Source organism: Hoplias malabaricus, chromosome 3 (genome assembly GCF_029633855.1).
Source record: "Hoplias malabaricus isolate fHopMal1 chromosome 3, fHopMal1.hap1, whole genome shotgun sequence".
Lineage (NCBI taxonomy): Eukaryota > Metazoa > Chordata > Actinopteri > Characiformes > Erythrinidae > Hoplias > Hoplias malabaricus.
In genome coordinates this window covers 54,009,912-54,031,935 of record NC_089802.1, presented here as the reverse complement: position 1 = coordinate 54,031,935, position 22,024 = coordinate 54,009,912, and the positions used below count along the sequence as shown (strand labels likewise).

The 22,024-nt window shown below is 38.5% G+C and overlaps 1 protein-coding gene across 3 annotated transcripts in view; it reads left to right on the top strand.

Moving 5' to 3' along the window:
• The window catches only part of negr1 (neuronal growth regulator 1), a 157,055-nt gene that overhangs the window by 38,193 nt on the left and 96,838 nt on the right, over positions 1-22,024 (top strand). For all 3 annotated transcript variants that reach the window (XM_066663881.1, XM_066663882.1, XM_066663880.1), the window contains exon 2: positions 11,154-11,392. In XM_066663881.1, coding sequence (XP_066519978.1) covers positions 11,154-11,392 — 239 coding nt within the window. The remainder of the gene's footprint in view (positions 1-11,153; positions 11,393-22,024) is intronic.

Below are 22,024 nucleotides of genomic sequence, written 5' to 3'. Positions count from 1 at the left end.
CTAGGTGAAATCGACTAGGTGTCAAAAATCCCAATTCATTCCTTTAACTTTTAACCATGTGCAAGTAAAGATGTGTTATATAAGGGATAAACCAGAGTGTGGTGTTCAGTCATATGAAAATGAAAACCGGATTATATTTGCCTGAGCGCAAGTCACGCTAACATCCACACTCAGTCTGGCAAACCCAGCCTTGTGGTGTAATCTACAGAGATTTATTGGATGAAATAGGATGTTAAGCAGACTCTATGGATGCCTGAGTGAATCTGTATGTTGCTCCACAAAGGAGAAGAGAAGAAACAATAAGATCCAAGCTTTCCCTGACGAGCATGCGTCCAATTGTGTTCCCTGAGGACCTGCAGCCGACGACAGCACAGCTGGGATTGCCAGCCATAGATAAGATGCAGTGACAAAGCTATGCAACATTTTTTGCCCTTTGCTTGCACAACCTTGGAGCCTAGATTTAAAAAAATAAATAAATTAAAAAAAGTATTCTCAGATCTGTGGAGACTGCATGTGATCTCCTGACTTGTCAGTTGTTGTAACATCTTTGACAGTTTATTCATATCAGGCTTTTGGATGCCTTAGACAGAGGATGGATCTCCACAGAGAAGCTGCTCAGTGTCTGGAGCTCAGTTCTGGAACGTCCTATTACTGCAACAAGTTCTGTATAATCTGACTCTGAGTCTTTTACAACTAATTGAGAGAAAAAAAAAACTTGGCTGCACTTTGCCAAACTACATGGCTGTATAGAGCCTGCCTAAATCAGTGTGTCTTTCCACAAAGAGGCACAAAGGAACAATAACATCCATCTGCTCCCAATGAGAATAGCAATTGCAGGCCCCAGGGTCTTACAGCTGAAGAGAAGAAAAAAATCAATTAATAAGCAAACTTTTTTTTGTATTCTGTCATAAAAAAGAAAATTTTACTCATCTTTGAAAAAAACATTTAAATGAACTACACAACCAATAAACTTAAAAGATATAATAAAAAAGTATAGAAATGTACAAATATTGAGGAAACGGCTTTTCCTATGACCACCCGTGATAAAATTTATTTTGTGAATGTGAATTTGATCAGAGACACACAGCTCCAGGGAGGTTGTGGGTTCAAGACCCACGACTGGTGATTGTCTGTGAGGAGTTGGTGTGTTCTCCCTGTGTCTGTGTGGGTTTCCTCCGGGTGCTCCGGTTTCCTCCCACGGTCCAAAAACACACGTTGGTAGGTGGATTGGTGACTCGAAAGTCTCCATAGGTGTGAGTGTGTGTCTCCCTGTGAAGGACTGGTGCCCCCTCCAGGGTGTGTTCCCGCCTTGGACCCAGTGATTCCAGATAGGCTCCGGACCCACAGTGGATACACACAATAAATGAATGATTGTAATATATGATTGAATGATAATATCGATATTGGCTACTTCAAGGTGCTAATTATGGGTTATTGTATTGGCCCAAAAAATTTAATATCAATGAATCCCTAGTCATTTAATATTTGTATTACCACATTTTATTTGCTTTTCCAAAGTGACTACAGAACCTTCACCTATTTTCTGTATAAAATAATAATAATTATAAAAATAGTACATTTTATTATATAGTGCTTATCAAGATGCTCCTATTCACTTTACCTAAATAACAAAAAACAGGGAAACCAAAGTGCGTAAGAACATTAAAAGTTTCAAATAAAAGGAGAACAATAAAACCATACATAATAAAAAATAAAAACACTAGATCAAACAATAAACAGCAAAACTGAAAAGCTAATTAGGAAAGTTAACAAAGGTACTGTATAGAAAAATATTGTCAGGTCAATCAGTTATAGGCTGCTCTAGCCTTTATGTGGTGGGAAATGTGCTTACAGCAGTGTTCTTTGTGGAAGACTGATATTCCAAGACAACCAGTCTGATCTTTACGAAAATTCCTGGAAAGCAATGAATGTTTGACCTTTATGTGGCCCACATTTGGCTTTGAATGACTCAGGGTGAGTCTGGTTGCCTCAACTTAGCAACAGGTCCATCTTATATGGGCCAAATTTCAGGTGGGTTATGGACCAAATCTGGGCCAAATCAACATGGGCCTTAACTGAGCCGTAAGTGTCAAAAGTGCTAAGGCCTAAATGTGTTGGGTTGGACCTTACCGAGCACACCCAATTTAGTCTGTTTCAGCTTCACAAAACCTAACAAATGCAACTGAGGTAAATGAAGCTGAGGTATTTTAAGATGCTGTTCCATCAGTTGGCTGTTCCTCATTTGTCAGAAGCTCACAAGTTGCCATGATGATATAACCCCACAAGAACTGACCAGGCATCATAAGACAGAAATCTAGCTTAAAGTGGCTAAGGAAGTGAACCAGAAAGGCTTCATGACACAGGCCCGGATTCTGGAACCAAAACATTTTTGATTTTATGTAACTCAGAACTAAAATTGTTTCAATTTTACTCCTGCCCAAGTCCTGCTCTCAGGTAATTATCTGAAAATCATTCCCTCAGCTTAAGTGCTTAATTTGTGGCACATTTTGGGAAGGGCTGTCTCTTACTGCATCATGAGTAAGGCTGTGAAGCCACAAACACGGTGCTACATTTCATTAAAATGGGAATAAAATGGACAGCACGGTTGCTGTGTTTTGCTTTAATTGGACTCCTCTGGAAGAAGCAACACTGACAGGTTTGGATGTGTTTCTTGAGGTGTGTGCGTTTCCTGTTTGATATGTTTTTTTAAAATCATTACAGGTTCAGATATGCATACTTTAATGGAGCTGAAATCTGAGTGCTTTAGCTGAATTTTTGATGCTTATAGCATAATCCACAGGATTAGATCCAGCTCTAGACCTTGAATTAAATTTTTAGTTCTGGATTTTGTTTATCATTAAACCAAAATCGAGGACCAAAATCTATTCACAAAATTCACAGTTGATGGTCACTGGTTTAATCTGTAAAAATCAACAAGCTAAACACATCAGGTGCATCATTAAAATTCTAATAGACAGCTCATTCCACTCGAGTTGGCAGACAGCAATTACTATGTAAAAATTTAACAGGGATAGCAGGAAAACATGCATGGCCTTTTCAGTTGTGTATTTAATTGTAACTGGAACACAATGGGCATGGGTAATCATTTTTATATATTTTTAAATGTTTTTAAAAGAGTGGGTTGTCTGATTTAGAATCGCTTTTTGCTGTTTTTCTAATTGTGGCTTTGTTCTTTAAGTAAATCCAACCATTTTCATTTTTGTGTTTTCTGTTTCTGAAGCCTTTCTAATCCCTGATAAGAACAGTGTGAAACCACAGTAACGGCAGCTGGAAACAGTGGAACTCCACTGCTTACACTGTTGTGGGTTGGCTCTGTGTAAAAAGGTCTAGGGAATGTTTTAGCCATGATAAAGAGGTGCAGACAAGCTGCCACTCCAAAAAACGTTCAATAAAAGCACAGTGTCTTTTTTTCAGAGTAGGGTGAGCTACAGAATGAGGATGACTAACCACTATTATGTACATTTAAAACTACACCCCCATATATATTTGATATTCAGCGTAGGAGCTTTCATTTAGTCAATGTGATTGTTATGACACGGATATATTGAGAGATGCCCAAAAGTCTGAGATCTTTCATTTATTTGTTGCAGAAGTGCCATTAAATACAAGTTATACAATTTTAGTGTCTGAAAAAACACTTTGCATTTATTACACTGTTTTTTAAATATTTTTTTTCCTATCTGTTTTTGTAGCATTTTAAAGTAAGTGTGCATTTACAAGGCTGCATGCCCCTTTCAAAACAAGCCTTTCATTACAACTGATGTGAAGCACCTTCTATGACAATTGCTGCTAGTTGGAATAAACCTTTATAACAGTAAGTTTATGTACTGAAAAGCGTATGTATGTTGGATATAAAAAGTCTACACACTTTGAAAATAAACCTGAAATCATTTATCATGATATGCTTTTTTACATTACAAAACTAATTTTAATATTAATGCAGTTTTAACCTGTAATCTGTGAAATTCAATTGACAAATAAGCTGAAATCATTTAGAGGAAAGAATGAAAATTAAAAACAACTAACATGGCTGAGTTCAGAATTAACCAGTCACATTCAAGCTCATATTAAATAGTAGTCAGTACACACAACTGATTCGGTTGAACCCTGCATTTATTTCAGCTGTACTAGTGGATTTTCCTGACATTTACTGCATCTTACAGCAAAAGCTATGGTCTGCAAATACATCAAAGGGATCCTCGTTGTTGAAAGGTGTCAACTAGGAGAGGAGTACTAAAAAATTCCAAGGCATCAGATAAACCATGTAACACAGTGAAGTGAAGCCATCAGTCAGTGTATAAAATATGGCACAACAGTGACTTTACTAAGAACTGGATATCTATCCAAAACTGATGTAAACACAGGAGACTGATCCGGGAGGCTGCCAAGACATCTACAGACACATTACATTTCTAGTACAGTTCTAGCAAGCACTGATTGTGTGCTACATGTGCCAACAATCATCCTTAGTCTGTACACCTGGGCTGTGGTGTACCGTGGCAAGATGGAATGGTTTTTACAAAGAAATACATCCAAGCCTCAGCTATATTTTTCAAACACCTACATCAAATCTGCCAAAAGCACATGGGGAAAATGTGTTACGGTCTGATGAGACCAAAGTTGAAAGTTTTGGCCATAATTCAGAAAGGATTTTTTTGGAGCTAAACAACACCCACAGTGAAGCATGGTGGAGGCAGCATTTTGCGTTGGGGCTGTTTTTTTTTTTTTTTCAGCTGGAACTGATGGTTTATTCAAAGGAGAGGGAATTATGAACAGTTCCAAATATTAGTAATTTCAAGAACAAAACCTTCAGGCCTCTGCCAAAAGGCTGAAGATGAAGAGAAATTTCACCTTTCAGTAAGACAGCAACCCAAAGCATACCTCCACATCAACAAAAACAGCTACATCAGAAGACGATCAAAGTTCTGGGATGGCCCAGTCGGAGCCCATTCCTGAATCCAACAGAAAATCTGTGGAGTGACCTGAAGAGGGCTGTGCAATCTGACAGGTTTTCCACAGTACTGAATATTTAAAAGATGTCAGCATGAATTTAATGAAAATCCAGGGTTGGCTCAAACTTCAATACTTCATTATCGTTTTAAAATATGGTATTTTATAACCATCACTTTCATTAAACCATGCTAAAAAAAATTAAGCTTGGAAGGATTTAGTATTGTGTTAGTGATGACTGTTATTCTAATTCATGTGAAGATCTCTTCCTGTGAATACTGCATTTCCAGCCAGTCATTACCATCTGTTCAGTGTGGACCAAGTATTTTGAACTGTGCTTCATGAACACAGTCTCAAAGATCTTTCCAGGAACATATTTAGTTTTGTGAGTCACTCAACTGTAAAATTAAAAAAAAAATCTGGGTCAAACAAAGTGGCATCCTTCTAGCTGTAATAATTATGGCTCATCACCAAATGCAAAAAATAGTCTCAATAACAAACACAATCTGGATCTTGTCAACACCATATGGTAATTAGCTTTAAACATTTTTGAATCTTTAAAAGAACCTCCCATGTATCTTCTCCTCCCATTATACATCTGTTCAAACTCTTAAAAGTAAAGATGCCAAAATGTTCTTTGGTGAAATGCTGCAGAACAACCACATTTGGTTCCATAAAAAACTGTCAGTTAAAGTGTCTTTTATTTTATTATATATTACTTTAGGGAACCAGCAGTATTTCTACTTACAAATTGTTCTTCGGGAAACAAAAGTAGTTTATTTTATGAAGGATTTGTTAGAAAATGAGAAGTGATTCTTTTACTGAAAAGTACCCATACGTTTCTTTAGGGGAACATTTTTTTTTTCTGGAACATTTTTTTTTAACCAAAGGTTGTTCTATGAAATGTTTATTTAACAACAAAAAGTGTGTCTTTTGAAAGGTTCTTTAGAGAAACAGAATAATCCTTTAGAAAGGCAAAGTAATTTCTAATAATATTATTTTGAGATTTGCAGAACCAAAAGTTTTTTTTTTTTTTAACAACAAAAGCTTCTTCAAGTAATCAAAGGTGAGTTTTTCTGTTGTACAGTGCTTTGGAAAGTAATAGTAATTCAAAATTTTTTTATTTTTTTTTTGGTAACTTCATTTTGTATGCGATAACTAGATAAATACCTGTTTTAATGACTGTTTCATCTGCAAAAAGCAGCATCTAAATATGTTCCCTGGGGTCAGTGAAACAATTAATTTAACCTCCTGTTACGCTGTGGGGAGCTCCCCTCCTACCGGCTTTCTAAAGGGAATGCAGATGAAAAAGCCCACCCTGGATATGGAGAGGCTTTGCCTTGATGAGGTTCTGAGGGCAAAGCTCTGAGGTGATGAATAAAGATGATTAAGGGAAATTCAAAGGAGTATCAGGCAAGCCTTGATTACCGTGATTTCTCTCAGTAGTTTCGGCTGCAATCCCCACAGTGCTCCAATGGTTCAAACAGTAGTTTGGCTTTAACCTTGGCATCAGAGCTTGCTTGTTTATGAATTCATTTGCCATCAGAACTGTTACAAGAAATTTTGTGATTTATTTTTTCCAGCTCCTCAGATAGGCTTGTCAGTGTAAGTCCAAATGCTAATGAAGTCAGTGACCAGCTGCCTAATTAAGAGAGACAGAGGAGACAAAGTTTTTAATAAACAGATTCCTGCGTCACAAGCTCTCTGGAATGTGCACACAGTTCATCTTCTGGAAAGCTGTTCATAAAGAGTGTATTCTGTAACTTTGGCACATGGATATATGTCCATTTTGCCTTGTGGCCCTCACTGTTATGGTATAGTATATTCTTTGTGTGATACTATGTACAGTCATAGTGTGTTATATTTATAGCTGTATTTATGTCTACTTCCTGTGTTATATCCTTTTACCTCTGTGATATCTGTGAGCTGCTGTATTCTATTCTATTCTATTCTATTCTATTCTATTCTATTCTATTGTGCCTTGTGTTGATTTCTTGTCATGCCTATTATGCATTTCAGCCTTTGGTTTAATCAGTCAGAGCTTGGGCTTGTTGTCAGAGGAACAGAATTTGGCTTGAAGTATAGGGTGAAGTTTTATGAGCCAAATCAGATTTCCAGTCCATGTGACTGTACTGGCTGAGCTGGCAGCCTTGAGCTGGCAACATTAAACACTGCTTTGTTTGCTCATCCATATGAGAGATGACTTTAATCTGTTTCAAACTTTTTTTGATGAATGCCAAAGAAGTTATTTTGACTTTATAAAACTTATAAAATGTCAAAGTTAGTCAGATCAGACAACACATTTAATAGATTATATAAAAGCCCTTTAAATGGCAGAGCAACAGAAAAAGAGTATGTAAAAAATATTAAACTGTAAATTTGGACAAAGCTTTCTAGGTTCATTCCTTCATTCATTGCCTGCAACTGTTTGTGCAGTTGAAGTTGTGGTAGGTTCAGAGCCTATACTCTATATCACTGGGCAGGAACCCCCCCTGAATGGGGTGCCAGGTTCATCATGGGGCTCTCTAGGTTTATCAATTTTGAAATTTTGCTTGCAGTACCCATTTTGTAATATTGCCTGTTGTAATATTTAATCTTTTTTTTTCCTGGGAATTTGTATAAGAATATATATCATTAAATAACAGTAGAGAGATAACAGTTGAGGAGCTCCTGAATACTTTATTAATATGATTTTATGAACACCATATGGCCAAAAATTTGTGAACACAAAACACAATATTTATTTTGAAATTAAAGATATCAATTAAACGTTTTTCCCCGTTTGCTGTAGCCCTCTACGAAGGCTTTACAAAAGCTGTTGGATTACATTCAGCCCTAAAAGCATAATAATTAGTTCTAGATAACAAACACCACTCACTTCATATCGAATGGTGCCCCATCACTCCAGAGAACACAGTGCTGCTACTCCGCCGTCCAATGCTGGGGATACTTTACCCCTGTAGACAACCCTCAGATATGTGCATGATGATCTTAAGCTTTGTGCAGCTGTTACAGAATGATTTTAAATGATAAAATTTCATTTAATGCTTTACTAAAGAGGTTATACAAGGTAGATGTACTTAGTTATGTGTTTGTGAACACAATGGATGCACCTTATAATAGCTGAATACAATAATCAGCTTTCTCTGAGCTGTTTGGTGAATATGGTCCAGTCTGACAGGGTCGCAAATATTCATGAGACTGCCAAGTTCTAGGTCAGCTGTGGAAAACTCATATTTACCATTCAGTTGATTTTTTTTGATGTGATTAGTTTTGATGTTAAACAGTAACTGTGCAAAATATTGTCATTCACTATTTAGTATTCTGTTCTACATAGGTTTGGAATAATGTGTCATAATAATAGTTAATATGTTATTGTATTTAATAATAAACTGTTGTGGTAAATAGTACAAATACAAAACTGATATTTCAGCTGTTGTGAATAAAGATATCTGTTTATGTGCTGTTGAAATTTAAAAAATACAAATGAGATGCATTTTGGATTGAAATTTTATAATAACTTCATTGATAATGTTATGTGCTTTCTTGATTACTAATAAATCTTTAAGGCTGAAATTAATTATTTTGGTAGTTGATTCATTTGTCGATTATTATTTCGATTAGCTGATTAGTCAATGACTGACAATTTCACAAAATATATAATGTGGAATGGGGAGGTGAGTTGTTGCACTGTTTAAAATTGAATGGGCTCTTGTCTGTGAAACAAACTAAACCAGCACATTTCTATAGCAATTCCGCTTTTTTACAGGAAGGCAATTTGTGTCCAAAATTGGCCAAAAATGTTATAATAGTCTGTGACAAAATATAAAGAATTTGTTTGTTTCTCTTTCTGTGATAAAATAATGTAAATGTATTATTATAAAAAGTTTTCGTCTGGGTGGGTTTCCATGCCACTGCTTCAGCAGTAGATATCCTTTACTCTGCGCACGTAGAGCACTGATACTGTTGAATGGCGCTCTCCTAGCGAGTGACCAATCACGGCTAACCGCCTGTCTTTGTTTTCGTCTGTGTCCATACTATTGTTTTACAGAGGTGTCAGTCAGTCCTCATTGGTCCAAAACAACCGCAGACTCTAAGAAGGAACACCCAATGCTTTGAATTCATGAATTGAAAAACATCAAAACTTTCCTGGTGCTAGAACCTCCGGGATGTGTCTTACCATCATGCAGGAAATAAAACCAGGAGTACAGCTCTACTCCTGTGATATGTAAGTGACTAAGACAAAAATGAGGTGATCTTCCATGTTTATAGTGTGGTGAGAGGCTGAGTTTTAAGGGGAGGTGTGCTCCAGGTGTAAGGAGTCAGGGCAGTGCAGGGTGGGTTTGGTTTGGAGTTTACCGAGAGAACGGTTGATTGTAGATGGCTGACAATAGATGTGCAGGTAGTTGAATTAGCTCTGAAAAATGGGAGTTGGTAATGTGAGCTGTGTGATAAGAACATTTATGCTATCAAGTAATTCATTTAGATTTGAGGGTCCTTCTGCGCAAACCGATTTAGAGTCGGCAGATTGGTCAGCCTGTTGTCGAATGTTTTGACTAGACTGATCAATGCAGCTTTATTTCATTTGCCGTATGAACTGACTAAAACTCCTTGCTTTTTATATCATTTAATTTCTAATTTGTCTTACTTGGGGAGGCACAGTGGTGCAGCAAGTCGCGACGCAGTCACACAGCTATAGGGACCTGGAGATTGAGGGTTCAAGATCCACTCCAGGTGACTATGGGGAGTTTGGTGTGTTCTCCCTGTGTCCGTGTGGGTTTCCTTCAATGGTCCAAAAACACATGTTGGTAGGTGGATTGGTGACTCAAAAGTGTGTGTGTGTGTGTTGCCCTGTGAAGGACTGGTGCCCCCTCCAGAGTGTGTTCCTGCCTTGTGCCCAATGATTCTGGGTAGGCTCCGGAAACACCGTGACCCTGAACTGGACAAACATAATGAATGTTGCTTACTTTGGAACAGTGGTTCCAAACTATTGAATGATTGTGTATGGTCACTTCATTTGAAGGATTTGCTATTTTGTGGAGTGCAAATAATGACAGTAAAGTCTGCTAGTTGTTTCTCAAGAGACATGCCATTATCAAGTAACCTGGCACACCGTAGAAGAGCATTGTAAAGTGTGGCCTTATATTCCAAAGGGCATATACATACAGTTCGCAACCTAGTGTTTTAGCCTATGTCTGTGAAATGTGAAAAATTTCACTGCATTCATATAAGGTACAATCCTGTTCCATAACTGAAGGTGCCTAAGACACACTTCTGAGGTCCAACACAGTTGTTTAGTTCCTTTTTTTTTTTAGCAGATGTGAAAGTCTACAGTCATAAAGAGAGTTGCAGTGGCATGGCCTTATAGAGTTTACTACTCAGTGTAAACCCCTGGCAAAACAGGAGCAGACAGGCTAGACTCGAGAATTCTTGGGCTCAAGAGTTTTTGGCCTTTTACACAGATGAGATGAAGATTAACTAGTACCAGAGTTTTAGAATGAGTGAAAGGCTGACAAAAAAAAGAATCACTCATCCAAGCAAATCAGCTCATCTGTGAAACATGGTCATATGGGCACGTATGGCTGCCAGTGAAAAGGGGCTCATTTGTCTTTATTGATGTGAATGTCGGCAGCAGCATGGTGAAATGGGAAGTGTACAGAAGCATCTTAGATTTTCGTGGCTTAAAAAGTGGAATGTTCCTCACCAGCCAAGTCAATCACTGACCTGAATCCTATTGAGCAAGCATTTGCAAAGACAAGACTGCAGGACGAAAGCCCAGAAAATGAACAGGAACTGGAAATGGCTGCATTACAGGCTGCCAGAGCAGGACCAGGAAAGACACCCAGCATCTGCTGATGTCTGAAGGTCATAGTCTTCAGGCTGACATCGATTGCTAAGCATTTTCAATTACTGACTATAACAGTTTTATTTAATGTTTTAATTATTGGTGACACAAGGGCTGTTATTCTTATATAGTTCACCAGGTTTGGATGTAAATTATCATGAACAATTCCGGATGTTCAGCACTTTACCCCATTGCACTGTTTCAGCAAATCCAGTGGGTAGATTTGAGTAACTGTTGTGTAATATCTGAACAGATGTTTATACCATGTCTTGAAGAAATTGTAATTCATTACATGAAATGTACTTGAATTTGAACTGTCTCTGTTTTGCATTTTCAGGTGCTACCTGCTGGATGGGATCTCTAAAGGAGCATGGCTGAACCGTTCCAGTATAATATTTGCAGGGAATGACAAATGGTCAGTGGATCCTCGTGTGTCCATTGTATCAAATATGGGTGATAAACATGAATACAGTCTACAAATACAGAAAGTGGATGTAACGGACGAAGGCTTGTATACCTGCTCTATACAAAGTGAACGCAATCCACGGCCAAAACTCATCCAGTTAATCGTAAAGGGTAAGTGCTTCAGATCTTTCTATCTTCAGCTCTATTACAATTAGTGATCACACGAATATATTTCATTTGTATTGTTCAAGCTGACTCATGAAACCAAAACATTATTCTGTCAATAGAGTGCCCTTCCTCTGACACTGCATTTCGAGTCATGGTGTCTCATATTTCTGTCGATTAGACAGGTCACATGAGTTATCTTTTGGATATTTTGGTCAAGGTGAGAGTTTTAGAATTGATCTTTCTTCACATGGATAGAATATGTGCCTGGTTGTTTCTTCTGATAACATATGCACAGATGCATGCTTAATGGAGGCAAGTTTATTTGCTGTAATGAAAATATTGGCCAGGATGGAAGTTTTAGAATTGATTTTCACTCACATGGATAGGAAATTCATCTTGTCTTTTATTCAGACAAAATGTACAAAGATTTATACTTTATGGATGCAGGTTGGATTGCAGTAATGGAATTATTAATGAGCTGAAATTGATCCTGTGTGAGACCTTAAAGCCAAAATAGAAACTCTTCTGTTTTAACAAAAAGTTGTCATGCAGGGCCAATTGAAATGCATATTCAATAGAATGGTGAAATAAAAGGCTTGTGACCTTTTGCAATGCTCTGTGTGAACATATCCCTAAGAACAGCTAAGGAAAGCCTAGAGAGGTTTTAAACTATATTTTGAACGTGTTAGGAAGGCCTAGCTGCAGATCTGAAATTAGAAATCAGGAGGTTATAAGCTTGGTTTGCTTGCTTTTGACTGTAAGCCATTGAAATGCCCTTTGCTTGAAGAATTATTACTAGTTTCTCCATAGAGGAAACAGTGGGCAAATACTAAAATGAAATTTTAATGAGAAATCGGGAAGCACTTACTGGGAGAATTATACCAATATATGAAATCAAGTTGGTAAAACATTTCTAAGCATTGTATCTTGGCTTTGAGAGCAGATATTAGTACAGTGAATCATTAGCTAGGCCACAGAAACTACACTGATTTTTATTGTGAGATTTTCAAACACTGAATTCATACATTGTGAGAACAAAATTCCTATAATCATCTTGTGCAAGTGGTAAGGTTACCCTAATCAATAAAATATAAGCCTCTCTGCTCTCAGAGCTCAGCGATCAATATAAAGATTAGTAGTAGCTTTTGTTTTTGCAGCGTTGTGGTGGTAAATTGCTAAAATCTCCACACTTGTCAGTGTCGATATCAGAAGAGAAGCAATATAAGGATGGTTTATACTAATGGCTGAGACTAATTCTGTCAAGCGGCTTTGTGACTACCTTCTGCTTTGGCACGTTGGTACAGCAGGTAGTGTTGCAGTCACACAGCTCCAGGGACCTGGAGGTTGTGGGTTCAAGTCCCACTCCAGGTGACTGTGAGGAGTTTGGTATGTTCTCTCTGCGTCTGCATGGGTTTCCTCTGGGTGCTCCGGTTTCCTCCCACGGTCCAAAAACAAATGTTGGTAGGTGGATTGCCTACTCAAGTGTGTGTGTGTCGCGCTGTGAAGGACTGGTGCCCCCTCCAGGGTGTGTTCCTGCCCAATGATTCCGGATACACTCCGGACCCACCGAAGTCCTGAACTGGATAAGTAGTTACAGATGATTATATAATTATATAAGGCTACATGCTTATAAGAATGGCCAACCGGGTTTTGTCATTTCACAGATATTCAATTTAATGTGCAGCAAGCACTGAAATAGTGATCACGGATGAGTTGTGGATGTTTCTGCAGTTCACTGTCTCCTGTTGTGTGGTCAGCTGTAGTTTGAAGTAGTAGTAGTCCAGTTTATTTTCAGAGGAAGGCACATCAGAGAAATACACTCTGTCCAAATGATTTTGAACACCTGAGGCATGTTCCGTTGACGAGGCACAGCTTGTATAATCCATAATATATACATAGATTATATAAGTCATTGTGTACCAAGAAGTGGGTTTGCTCTGAAGCAGCTGCAAATGAGCTTGAGACCCCATGCTTAATTGCATGTTTCAGCTAGAGTGTTATAAAGCCCTGCTATGACTGGGCAGTGGAGCAATGGAACTGAGGACGGCATTCTGCATTGGAGTGAGTGGAAGTGGCTCGTGATCCAGAACTAATAATTTCATATCAGTGCCTAACCTCACTGATGTCTTCATGGCTGAATGCCACCAAAACCTTAGTAAAATGTTCCAATATCTAGTCTAAAGCATTCTCAGCAAAATGAAATTCCCTATCTATACCCTTGATGTCAGAAGAAATGCTGGATGTGCAGGTGAGCCATATATTTGGAAGGATTGGGCTGTCTGGGGTTAGTTTTTAGCCAGGCCTCCAGCCTGCCCTCTGCTCTTCTGTTTCCTCTCAGTCTGTATACGGCACTCTCCTTGGTCAGCTACACTAATCTTAGGCCTGGTCTCACCTGCTACCAAGAATGTTTTCATAAGAATATATTATTTGTAATATCATAGATATAAGCCTTAATGTATGGAACCCACATATGACAAAAATACCATAAGAACCTCCAGTCCTGAAATATACCATAACATTATGACCACCTCCTTTTTTGTAGTTCTGATCACAATGGTCATAATGAAATGGATTATCTTTTTCTATACACTTATTCATTCATTCATTCATTCATTCATTCATTCAGTCATTCATTGTCTGTAACCACTTATCCAGTTCAGGGTCGAGGTCAGTCATACCTGGAAGCATTGGGCACAATGCAGGAACACACCCTGGAGGGGGCGCCAGTCCTTCACAGATATGCTCACTGCTCTTGGGTTCTCCCTGCATTCCGCTTTGCTTGGGTTGCCATCACTGATTGTGAAATAATTCCAGTTCACTGACATTTTGAGTCGTCTGCTCATTAGCTCAGTAACATGCACTAGTCACAATATATCGGATGTTGGTATCAGAGCCTTGTTTGCGATTACAAGTAACACAGTATCGGGCAAATACCCAATACCAGTATCAGTATTCATGTATCTTTACTGGGAAGGATTCTACCACATTTTGGAGGAAATCTTCGCCCATTCGTCCAGAAGAACATTTGTGAGGTGAGAAACTGATGTTGGACAAGAGGCCCTGCTCTGTTCTAGTTCATCCCAAAGGTGTTTGATGGGCTTGAGGTCAGAGCTCTTTGCACGCCTGTCAAGTTCTTGCATACCAAACTAGCCAAATCATGCATTTATGAACATTTTTGTTACAGTAGGACTGTGCCCCTGTGCACAAAGCAAATGGCCTACCTCTAACTGCTCCCACAAAGTCAGAATCATATGGTTGACCAAAATGTCTTTGCATGCTGAAGCATTAAGATATCCCTTCACTGGAACTAAGGAACCTAGGCAAACCCCTGAAAAATTACCCCATAGCATTGTTCCTCATTCATCAAACTTTACAGTTAGCACAGTGCAGACAGGTAGGTAATGACCTCTTGGCATTCGCCAAACCCAGATTCATCAGTCAGACTGCCAGGTAAAGAAGTGTGAATTGTTACTCCACAGAACATTTCCAGTGTGCAGTGGCACAATGTTTGTGTATACTGCTTTATCTGAAGTCTGGCAATTAGCTTTGGGATGTAAGGCTTGCGTGCAACTGCTTGTCTATTGAAGCCCATGCCAGAAGCTCCCTGTAATGTTAAAGCCAGAGGAGGAACTCATTTTTGTAAGTAAGCAGTGAGTGTGCAACTTTTATGCATATTGCGCCCCAGAATTCTGCAACCTAGTTGTGTAACATTACGTGGTCTGCCACTTTGTGGCTGAGTTGCTGTAGTTCCTAAATGCTTCCAATTTTCAATAATACCACTGACAGCTGATTGTGGATATATGGAAAGAAGAAATTTTACAAACTGACATGTTGCAACAGTGGCATCCAATTTCAGTGCAACAGTTGAATTCAGTGAACTCTTTAGAGTTTCCCATACTGTCTGAAATGTGTCTAAAGCAGAGACGTAGACAGCACTCTAACGGTCGTCTGTCCTAATGAGGCAGATTGAGACGCCCTAGTTAGAGAGCGATTGCGTCATGGCTTATTCCTGCCCATTGCACACAACCGGTGTTTACTTACCTTAGCAGCTAGCATCGCCTCAGCATTTCAGTGTGGTGGATTCTAATCTTCCTGTTTTATTGCGATTTTAATTATTTGTGCTCAGGGAGAAGAGTGAAATTGACGGACGGTTGTTCTGGCGTTGCATCCTGGGATTGCCTTCGCGGCTAAGGAAGGGTTTGATGCTGCCTTAAAATTCGGGAAAATTAAGATATCTTCGTAGACAGCATAATGAGGTATCTAAGAATTGTTACAGTCTATGTGTCGGGAGCATGCACACTGTGACGTAAAGTGCTCTCTAGTTAGACAGCTCACTAGGTTTTGGGACAGACCCATAGTGTATATGTATAAAGGGTTCAGAGAGACAAACTAAAATTATTTTATTTATGATTAATTACATCAGTAGTTGTAGTTAATGTTGTTTTATTTGCTCATATTTGACCCTAAAATGTAGAATTTCCTGTATGCTATGAAAATAAGTATAGGCAAAATGAGCTTTAGTATGCATTATTACTTTAAGAGCACAGCCTTAAGCCATTAACTTTAGCAATAAAAGTTGAAAAGGTTTTTTAGAGGAATTTATTTATGTTGTATGTTGTTGCTCCTCTGCATACAATATTTATTGTAAAATAAACCTTAAATTGGTGTTGATTTTCAAAATTGGTAATTGTTTCTACTTTAGAGCAGACATTTATGGATTTGTTTATTAATCTTTTACATTCTTTCTATAATTTCTATTTATTAATTTTTGGATATAATATTGTAATTTTTTGTGAACTGGCATGATTCCAACTTGCACGGTATTTTTGATTAATAGGCTGCAGATGCAGGTCACTAAACTTGGTGTAGCTTAGATTTGCATTCCTTCTCTATTGTGTCAGAAAAACTGTCACTGTGGTGGTGCCCTCAAGGGTACATTTCAGTACCTTTTTAATTAGGGAACATAGTTGTACCTTATTCTATTAAAACTGTAGATTTTAAAATTGTTTTGATTTCATATGCCCCATTTAATATACAGGACTTATATTATGATTTTTTTTTACACATTTAAAATGATGCTGTATTATACTATAATGAAATCTTACAAATATTCACCTCACCGTCTGGAGAACAGAATGTAATATACCTTTAGGGAACAAAACTAGACTTTAAAAACACTTTTGTACCTTTTTAAAGGTACATTTACACTGTTTGCACTTTTAGTGACCAGTAATGTACCTCTACCGTATCTTTTTTTCTGATAGTGTGTGGAGGCAGGAAGTGTGTTCACAAGGAAGCTGCATAATACCCTGCTTTTCTTCTCCACAAAGCTCTTTGTTAACACATATTATAACTAAAAGAACATTATCTGACAGTAATCAACCACTCGCACAAAATGGTGGCTGTTCAGAAAATCAGCTCATTGTCTTTTAACAGACTAATTTTTAACTGCCTTTCTCTGCCCAGTCTCCATTTGTTGAACTGTATTTGTTAGATGTTTCGTCATATTCATAGGAATAATTTATTGTAAGCACACAGCTCCAGGGTCCTGGTAACCAGCCTCAGGTAACGTCATTTTAGGTGTGTTCATAATGTGTTCTTAGGTGTGACTTACAGTGAGTGAGTGTGATGTCCAAGGTGCACTCAAAGACTCTGAGTACACTGTCAGAGAAAAATGGTACTGTATATTACTATACATTATTGTCAATAAAGGTGCAAAGAGTGTAAATGTACTTTTAAAGATACAACAATGTTTTAAAGTCCAGGTGTGTTTCTTAAAGGTTATTTACATTCTATTCTCCAGAAGGATAGTTAAATATTTGTAAGCTTCCGTTGTAGTGATGTACAAAATTGAAGAATAATAATGTATGAATCAACACAACTTAAAATCTACAATCATTGTACAATATTGTTCTATTATGTTTCCTAACTGAAAGTACTGAATATGTACCCTGGAGGGTACCCAGTGACAGTTTTTCTGAGATTGTAGGCTTTGTTTGTAGATTGTAGGGCTCTGGACCAATTATGATTTGTACAATTAAGGATTCTTGTACAATTAATGCTTATTAAATATATGTTGTATTAACATAGCACACCTGTGCAACCCCGTATCATTGGATTCAAAGTACAATCTATATTCTAGATCCTATTCGTAAATTAAAGAATCAAATTTGTACATGTTCTCAGAAAAATTAATCGATCCACACCACAGCCCATCCACACCACACATCTTGTTATTGAATGTGTTTGGTATAACTATTTCTTAGGCTGATATTTGGAGGTCTCTACAAGGGAAAAGGCTTCTTTGTGATTTTTATGTCAAATATAGTTTGATTTTTTTTAATTTAAATTCTGAAAAATGAAAATTTGTTTATTTTATTTAATGGCGGTTTGACTGTAAAACGACTAATGAAAATGAATTTTCCACAGTGCTGTATAATGTAGCACAGTTGGTAAAGCATTAAACCACAAGTTGTGCTGCATGTTTTAGTCATGAAATGTACTGTAATCTGTGGAAATAACTATGGGGAACACACTTAGACTTATGCATAGCTTATAGAACTTAAATTAAGTGATATTGTCAAGTCAGAATATTACTTGATGCTACAGGCAGTAGGGAACTCAGCTGTGCTCTCTAGCTCTGTGCAAGTCATATTCACTCATATAGGGCCAGTTTCCCAGATTAATCCTAAGCCTGGACTGAAAAGGATTTTCAACGGTGAATCACCATTGGCATTGCAATTTAGTCCAAGACTGGGTTTAATCCATGTCTGGGAAACTGGCCCATACAGATTAACAGTCAATGCTTAGCACTTATTTCCCCCCACATAAAAACTTAGCAATGAGAGCTTTGCCACTTGAATTTTGACGGGTTGATCATGGTTCATTCCTCTTTGTTAAAGCCAAAATAGTTGACGGCATAGATTAGTGTTTTGAGGGATTGATAGAGCAAACCACTTTGAAAAATCTTGTGATTTTTAAAAATTCTTGTGATTTCTGTGATTAGCTTTTGTAATGCTCTTGAGTTGCATAAGAGAATTCATTCACAGGTTGCTACGACACATGATAACATTAGTATTGTTGTGCAGATGTGTCTTTTTTATTTATTTTATTTAAACAAACTGGAAGATGCATTAATATTTAGCTTTTCTTTGTTATTCTCCAGTATTCCCCAGAATTCTAAGGGAATCAAAGAAGGAAGGCAGAAAATATCACCTCATCACTTTTAGATTGCAACTATCATTGTTTGCGTAACAGGACATTAAATTGCTAGTTTTTGTGATATGATAAGAATTCTGTTCATGCAGTCATTGCTACAATTTTAGAGGCAGGTATTTCAACACTTTGGTCAATGTGAGAAAATATGCTTTATGTAATTATTTTCTATATTATAACTAAGGCAGTGGAAATCTGGAGTATTGAATGATACAAAATGTCACACAGCTCCTGGGGCCTGGAGGTTGTGGGTTCGATTCCAGCTCCGGGTGACTGTCTGTGAGGAGTTGGTGTGTTCTCCCCGTGTCTTCGTGGGTTTCCTCCGGGTGCTCCGGTTTCCTCCCACAGTCCAAAAACGCACGTTGCAGGTGGATTGGCGACTCGAAAGTGTCCGTAGGTGTGAGTGTGTGAGTGAATGTGTGTGTTTCTGTGTTGCCCTGTGAAGGACTGGCGTCCCTTCCAGGGTGTATTCCCGCCTTGCGCCCGATGATTCCAGGTAGGCTCTGGACCCCCCGCGACCCTAAATTGGATAAGCGGTTACAGATAATGGATGGATGGAAATATCCGTAAGTTTTAATTGTGGGGCTAGGAATACACAAAATAAATGTCAAGAAAGAATGAAGTGCTATAGATTATTTAGGGGAACAATTTACTAACTGGAGCACATTATGATTAAATTATCATTTATTCTGTAATCAATTTATTAAAAAATTTGATTTTTTTACCCTATGGGCTATACAAAACATATTCATGAAGTTCTTTGCACAAAATCACTCTCACATAATCTCACCAGCTCTATTCTTGCCTGTTTTAGTCCCTTTCAGAATGAGCCGTTTAAGGGCTCTGTCACTTTTATGCAAATAATCTGTTGCTGGCCACCCAACCCATCCCATAATTATGTAGGTGAGGGCTGGTGCCAGAGTGGTTTTATGCCAATTTCCTTATTGTGACATCACAATAAGGGAGTCATCCAAACAGCTTGTAGATGCATATGATTCCCGACACCAAAATCCTTCAACTGACTCTCTGAAAACGGATGGATTTTTTTTGGCGCTTGGAGTGTTTATAGGAGCAAAGTGGAAGTACAAAAGCATGCAAAAAGTGAGTTCTGCATAATATGTCCCCTTTAAAACTACTAGGGTTCTGGATATTTCCCCAGAGGACAATTTGACAACTCTTTTGATAAGGAAAATTTAAATATTCATTGTGTCTGCATCATAACTAATGAGCCATAAAGTGACATTCTTTAGGTTTTAGGGATTCACAGACCTCTCTGGTGAGATTTGTAATTGCACTTTGGAAGATCATTTTTAAAATGTGCGTTGTAGTGTGGTCTCCTTTCAGAGCAGATAAATCTGAGGAGTAGTCAGAGAGAGCTCAGTGAATAAGAAATGTCTTCAAAGAATTTAGGGGAATTATACTTTTTGTCAATATAAATAATTGTATTTAGGGTTTAAACCATTATAAATATATATAATATATATATATTATCACTGTCTACAGAAAAACATGCATATCCTTAATAGTAACTGTTTAGCTGAAGTAAAATCATTTTTAATAAGCATAATTTAATGTAAATAAATTGCTTTGTGAAATTGTATTCCACATTTTAAGCTTTGTTTTGATTATTTTATGAGGAAATATTGAAACAACATATAGAGCGATGACCTCCAACATACATAGAAGATGAAAAAAAAAAACCAAATCAGGAAAATTGACTCCCAAGGTGTTCTCTGAGGAGCAGCAATATGGAAATAAACAGTGACATTCATGTAACAACACATAAAAACTGGCTGTAGGAGTAGATATATGGTCAGTTAAACTGTAGCATTTTAGATAGTTTGCTATCATCAGCAAAGAATATTTTTGCTACAGGCTACTTCAAAACATATATTTACATGTGTTTTTAAACCATACTTTCTGATGCAGCCTCAATTGTTTACAAGAGTGGAGTAATTAGTTACAATTAAATATTATTTCTATGGACAGCTGCTTAGCCTGCATCAAGTAGCTACATTCATTCATCCACTCTGTCACATATCTATTTAAGTTGTCCTATGGGTTGTGTTTAAAAAAAATAACATTGAATCAGTTTAGGATTAGGATTTCTGAGCCTGTCACAGTTTATCCATTACAAACACCATGTTCGAGCATAAGGGTGTCCACAAGTACACCTGGCATCAGGATAGCCTAGGACGCATTTCGATGATCGACTTTGTAGTCGTATAATTGGACCTGTGGCCATATGACCTGTGGCTATATGACCTGTGGCTGAATGGACCTGTGGCTACAAGGTTGTCAGAGCCTTTCGTGGTGGCAATCCCCGCACTCTGTGGTGGACACCCCGGGTAAGGGAGGCTGTCAAGCGAAAGAAAGAGTCCTATTGAGCCTGGTTGGGTCAAGGGACTCCAGAGACAGCTGACAGGTACCGAAGAGCCAAGCGGCTTGCGGCTTCGGCTGTCGCTGAGGCAAAAACTTGGGTGTGGGAGGAGTTCAGTGAGGACATAAAAAATGACTTTCGGACATCTCTGAGAAGATTCTGGCAAACCATCAGGCGACTCGGGAGGGTAAAGCAGTTTTCCACCAACACTGTATAAGGTGGGGGTGGGGAGTTGTTGACATTGACTGGGGACGTCATTAGGCGGTGGAGAGAATACTGTGAGGATCTTCTCAATCCCACTAGCACGTCTTCGCAGCATCGCATGGACATCGGGGGCAGTGCCTCTGGACTAGCAGACTGGGGTGGTGGCTCCCCTTTTTAAGAAGGGTGATTGGAGGGTGTGTTCCAACTATAAGGAGATCACACTCCTCAGCCTCCCCGGTAAGGAGGAATAATGCGAATTCCACCCTGGTCGTGGAACACAGGACCAGCTCTTTACCCTCGCTAGAATCCTGGAGGGTGCGTGGAAGTTTGCTCAACCAGTCTACATGTGTTTTGTGGATCTGGAGAAGGCATTCGACCGTGTCCCTTGGGATATTCTGTGGGGGTGTTCTGGGAGTATGGGGTTCTGGGCTCTTTGCTACGAGCCATCCAGTCCCTGTATAAACAGAGCAGGAGTCTGGTTTATATGGCTGGCAGTAAGTTGGACTCCGTCAGGGCTGCTCGTTGACACTGGTTCTGTTCATAATTTTTATGGACAGAATTTCTCTGTGTAGCCAAGTGGCGGAATGTGTCCGGTTCTGTGGTCTCAGGATTCTATGTCTGCTTTTTGCGGATGACGTGGTCTTGTTTGCTTCATCGAGCTGGGACCTCCAGCTCTTGCTGGACCAGTTTGCAGCTGAGTGTGAAGCAGTAGGGATGAGAATCAGCACCTCCAAATCTGAGTCCATGGTACTCAGTCGGAAAAGGGTGGAGGGCTCTCTCCAGGTTGGAAGTGAGATCCTGCCTCAAGTGGAGGAGTTCAAATACTTCGGGGTCTT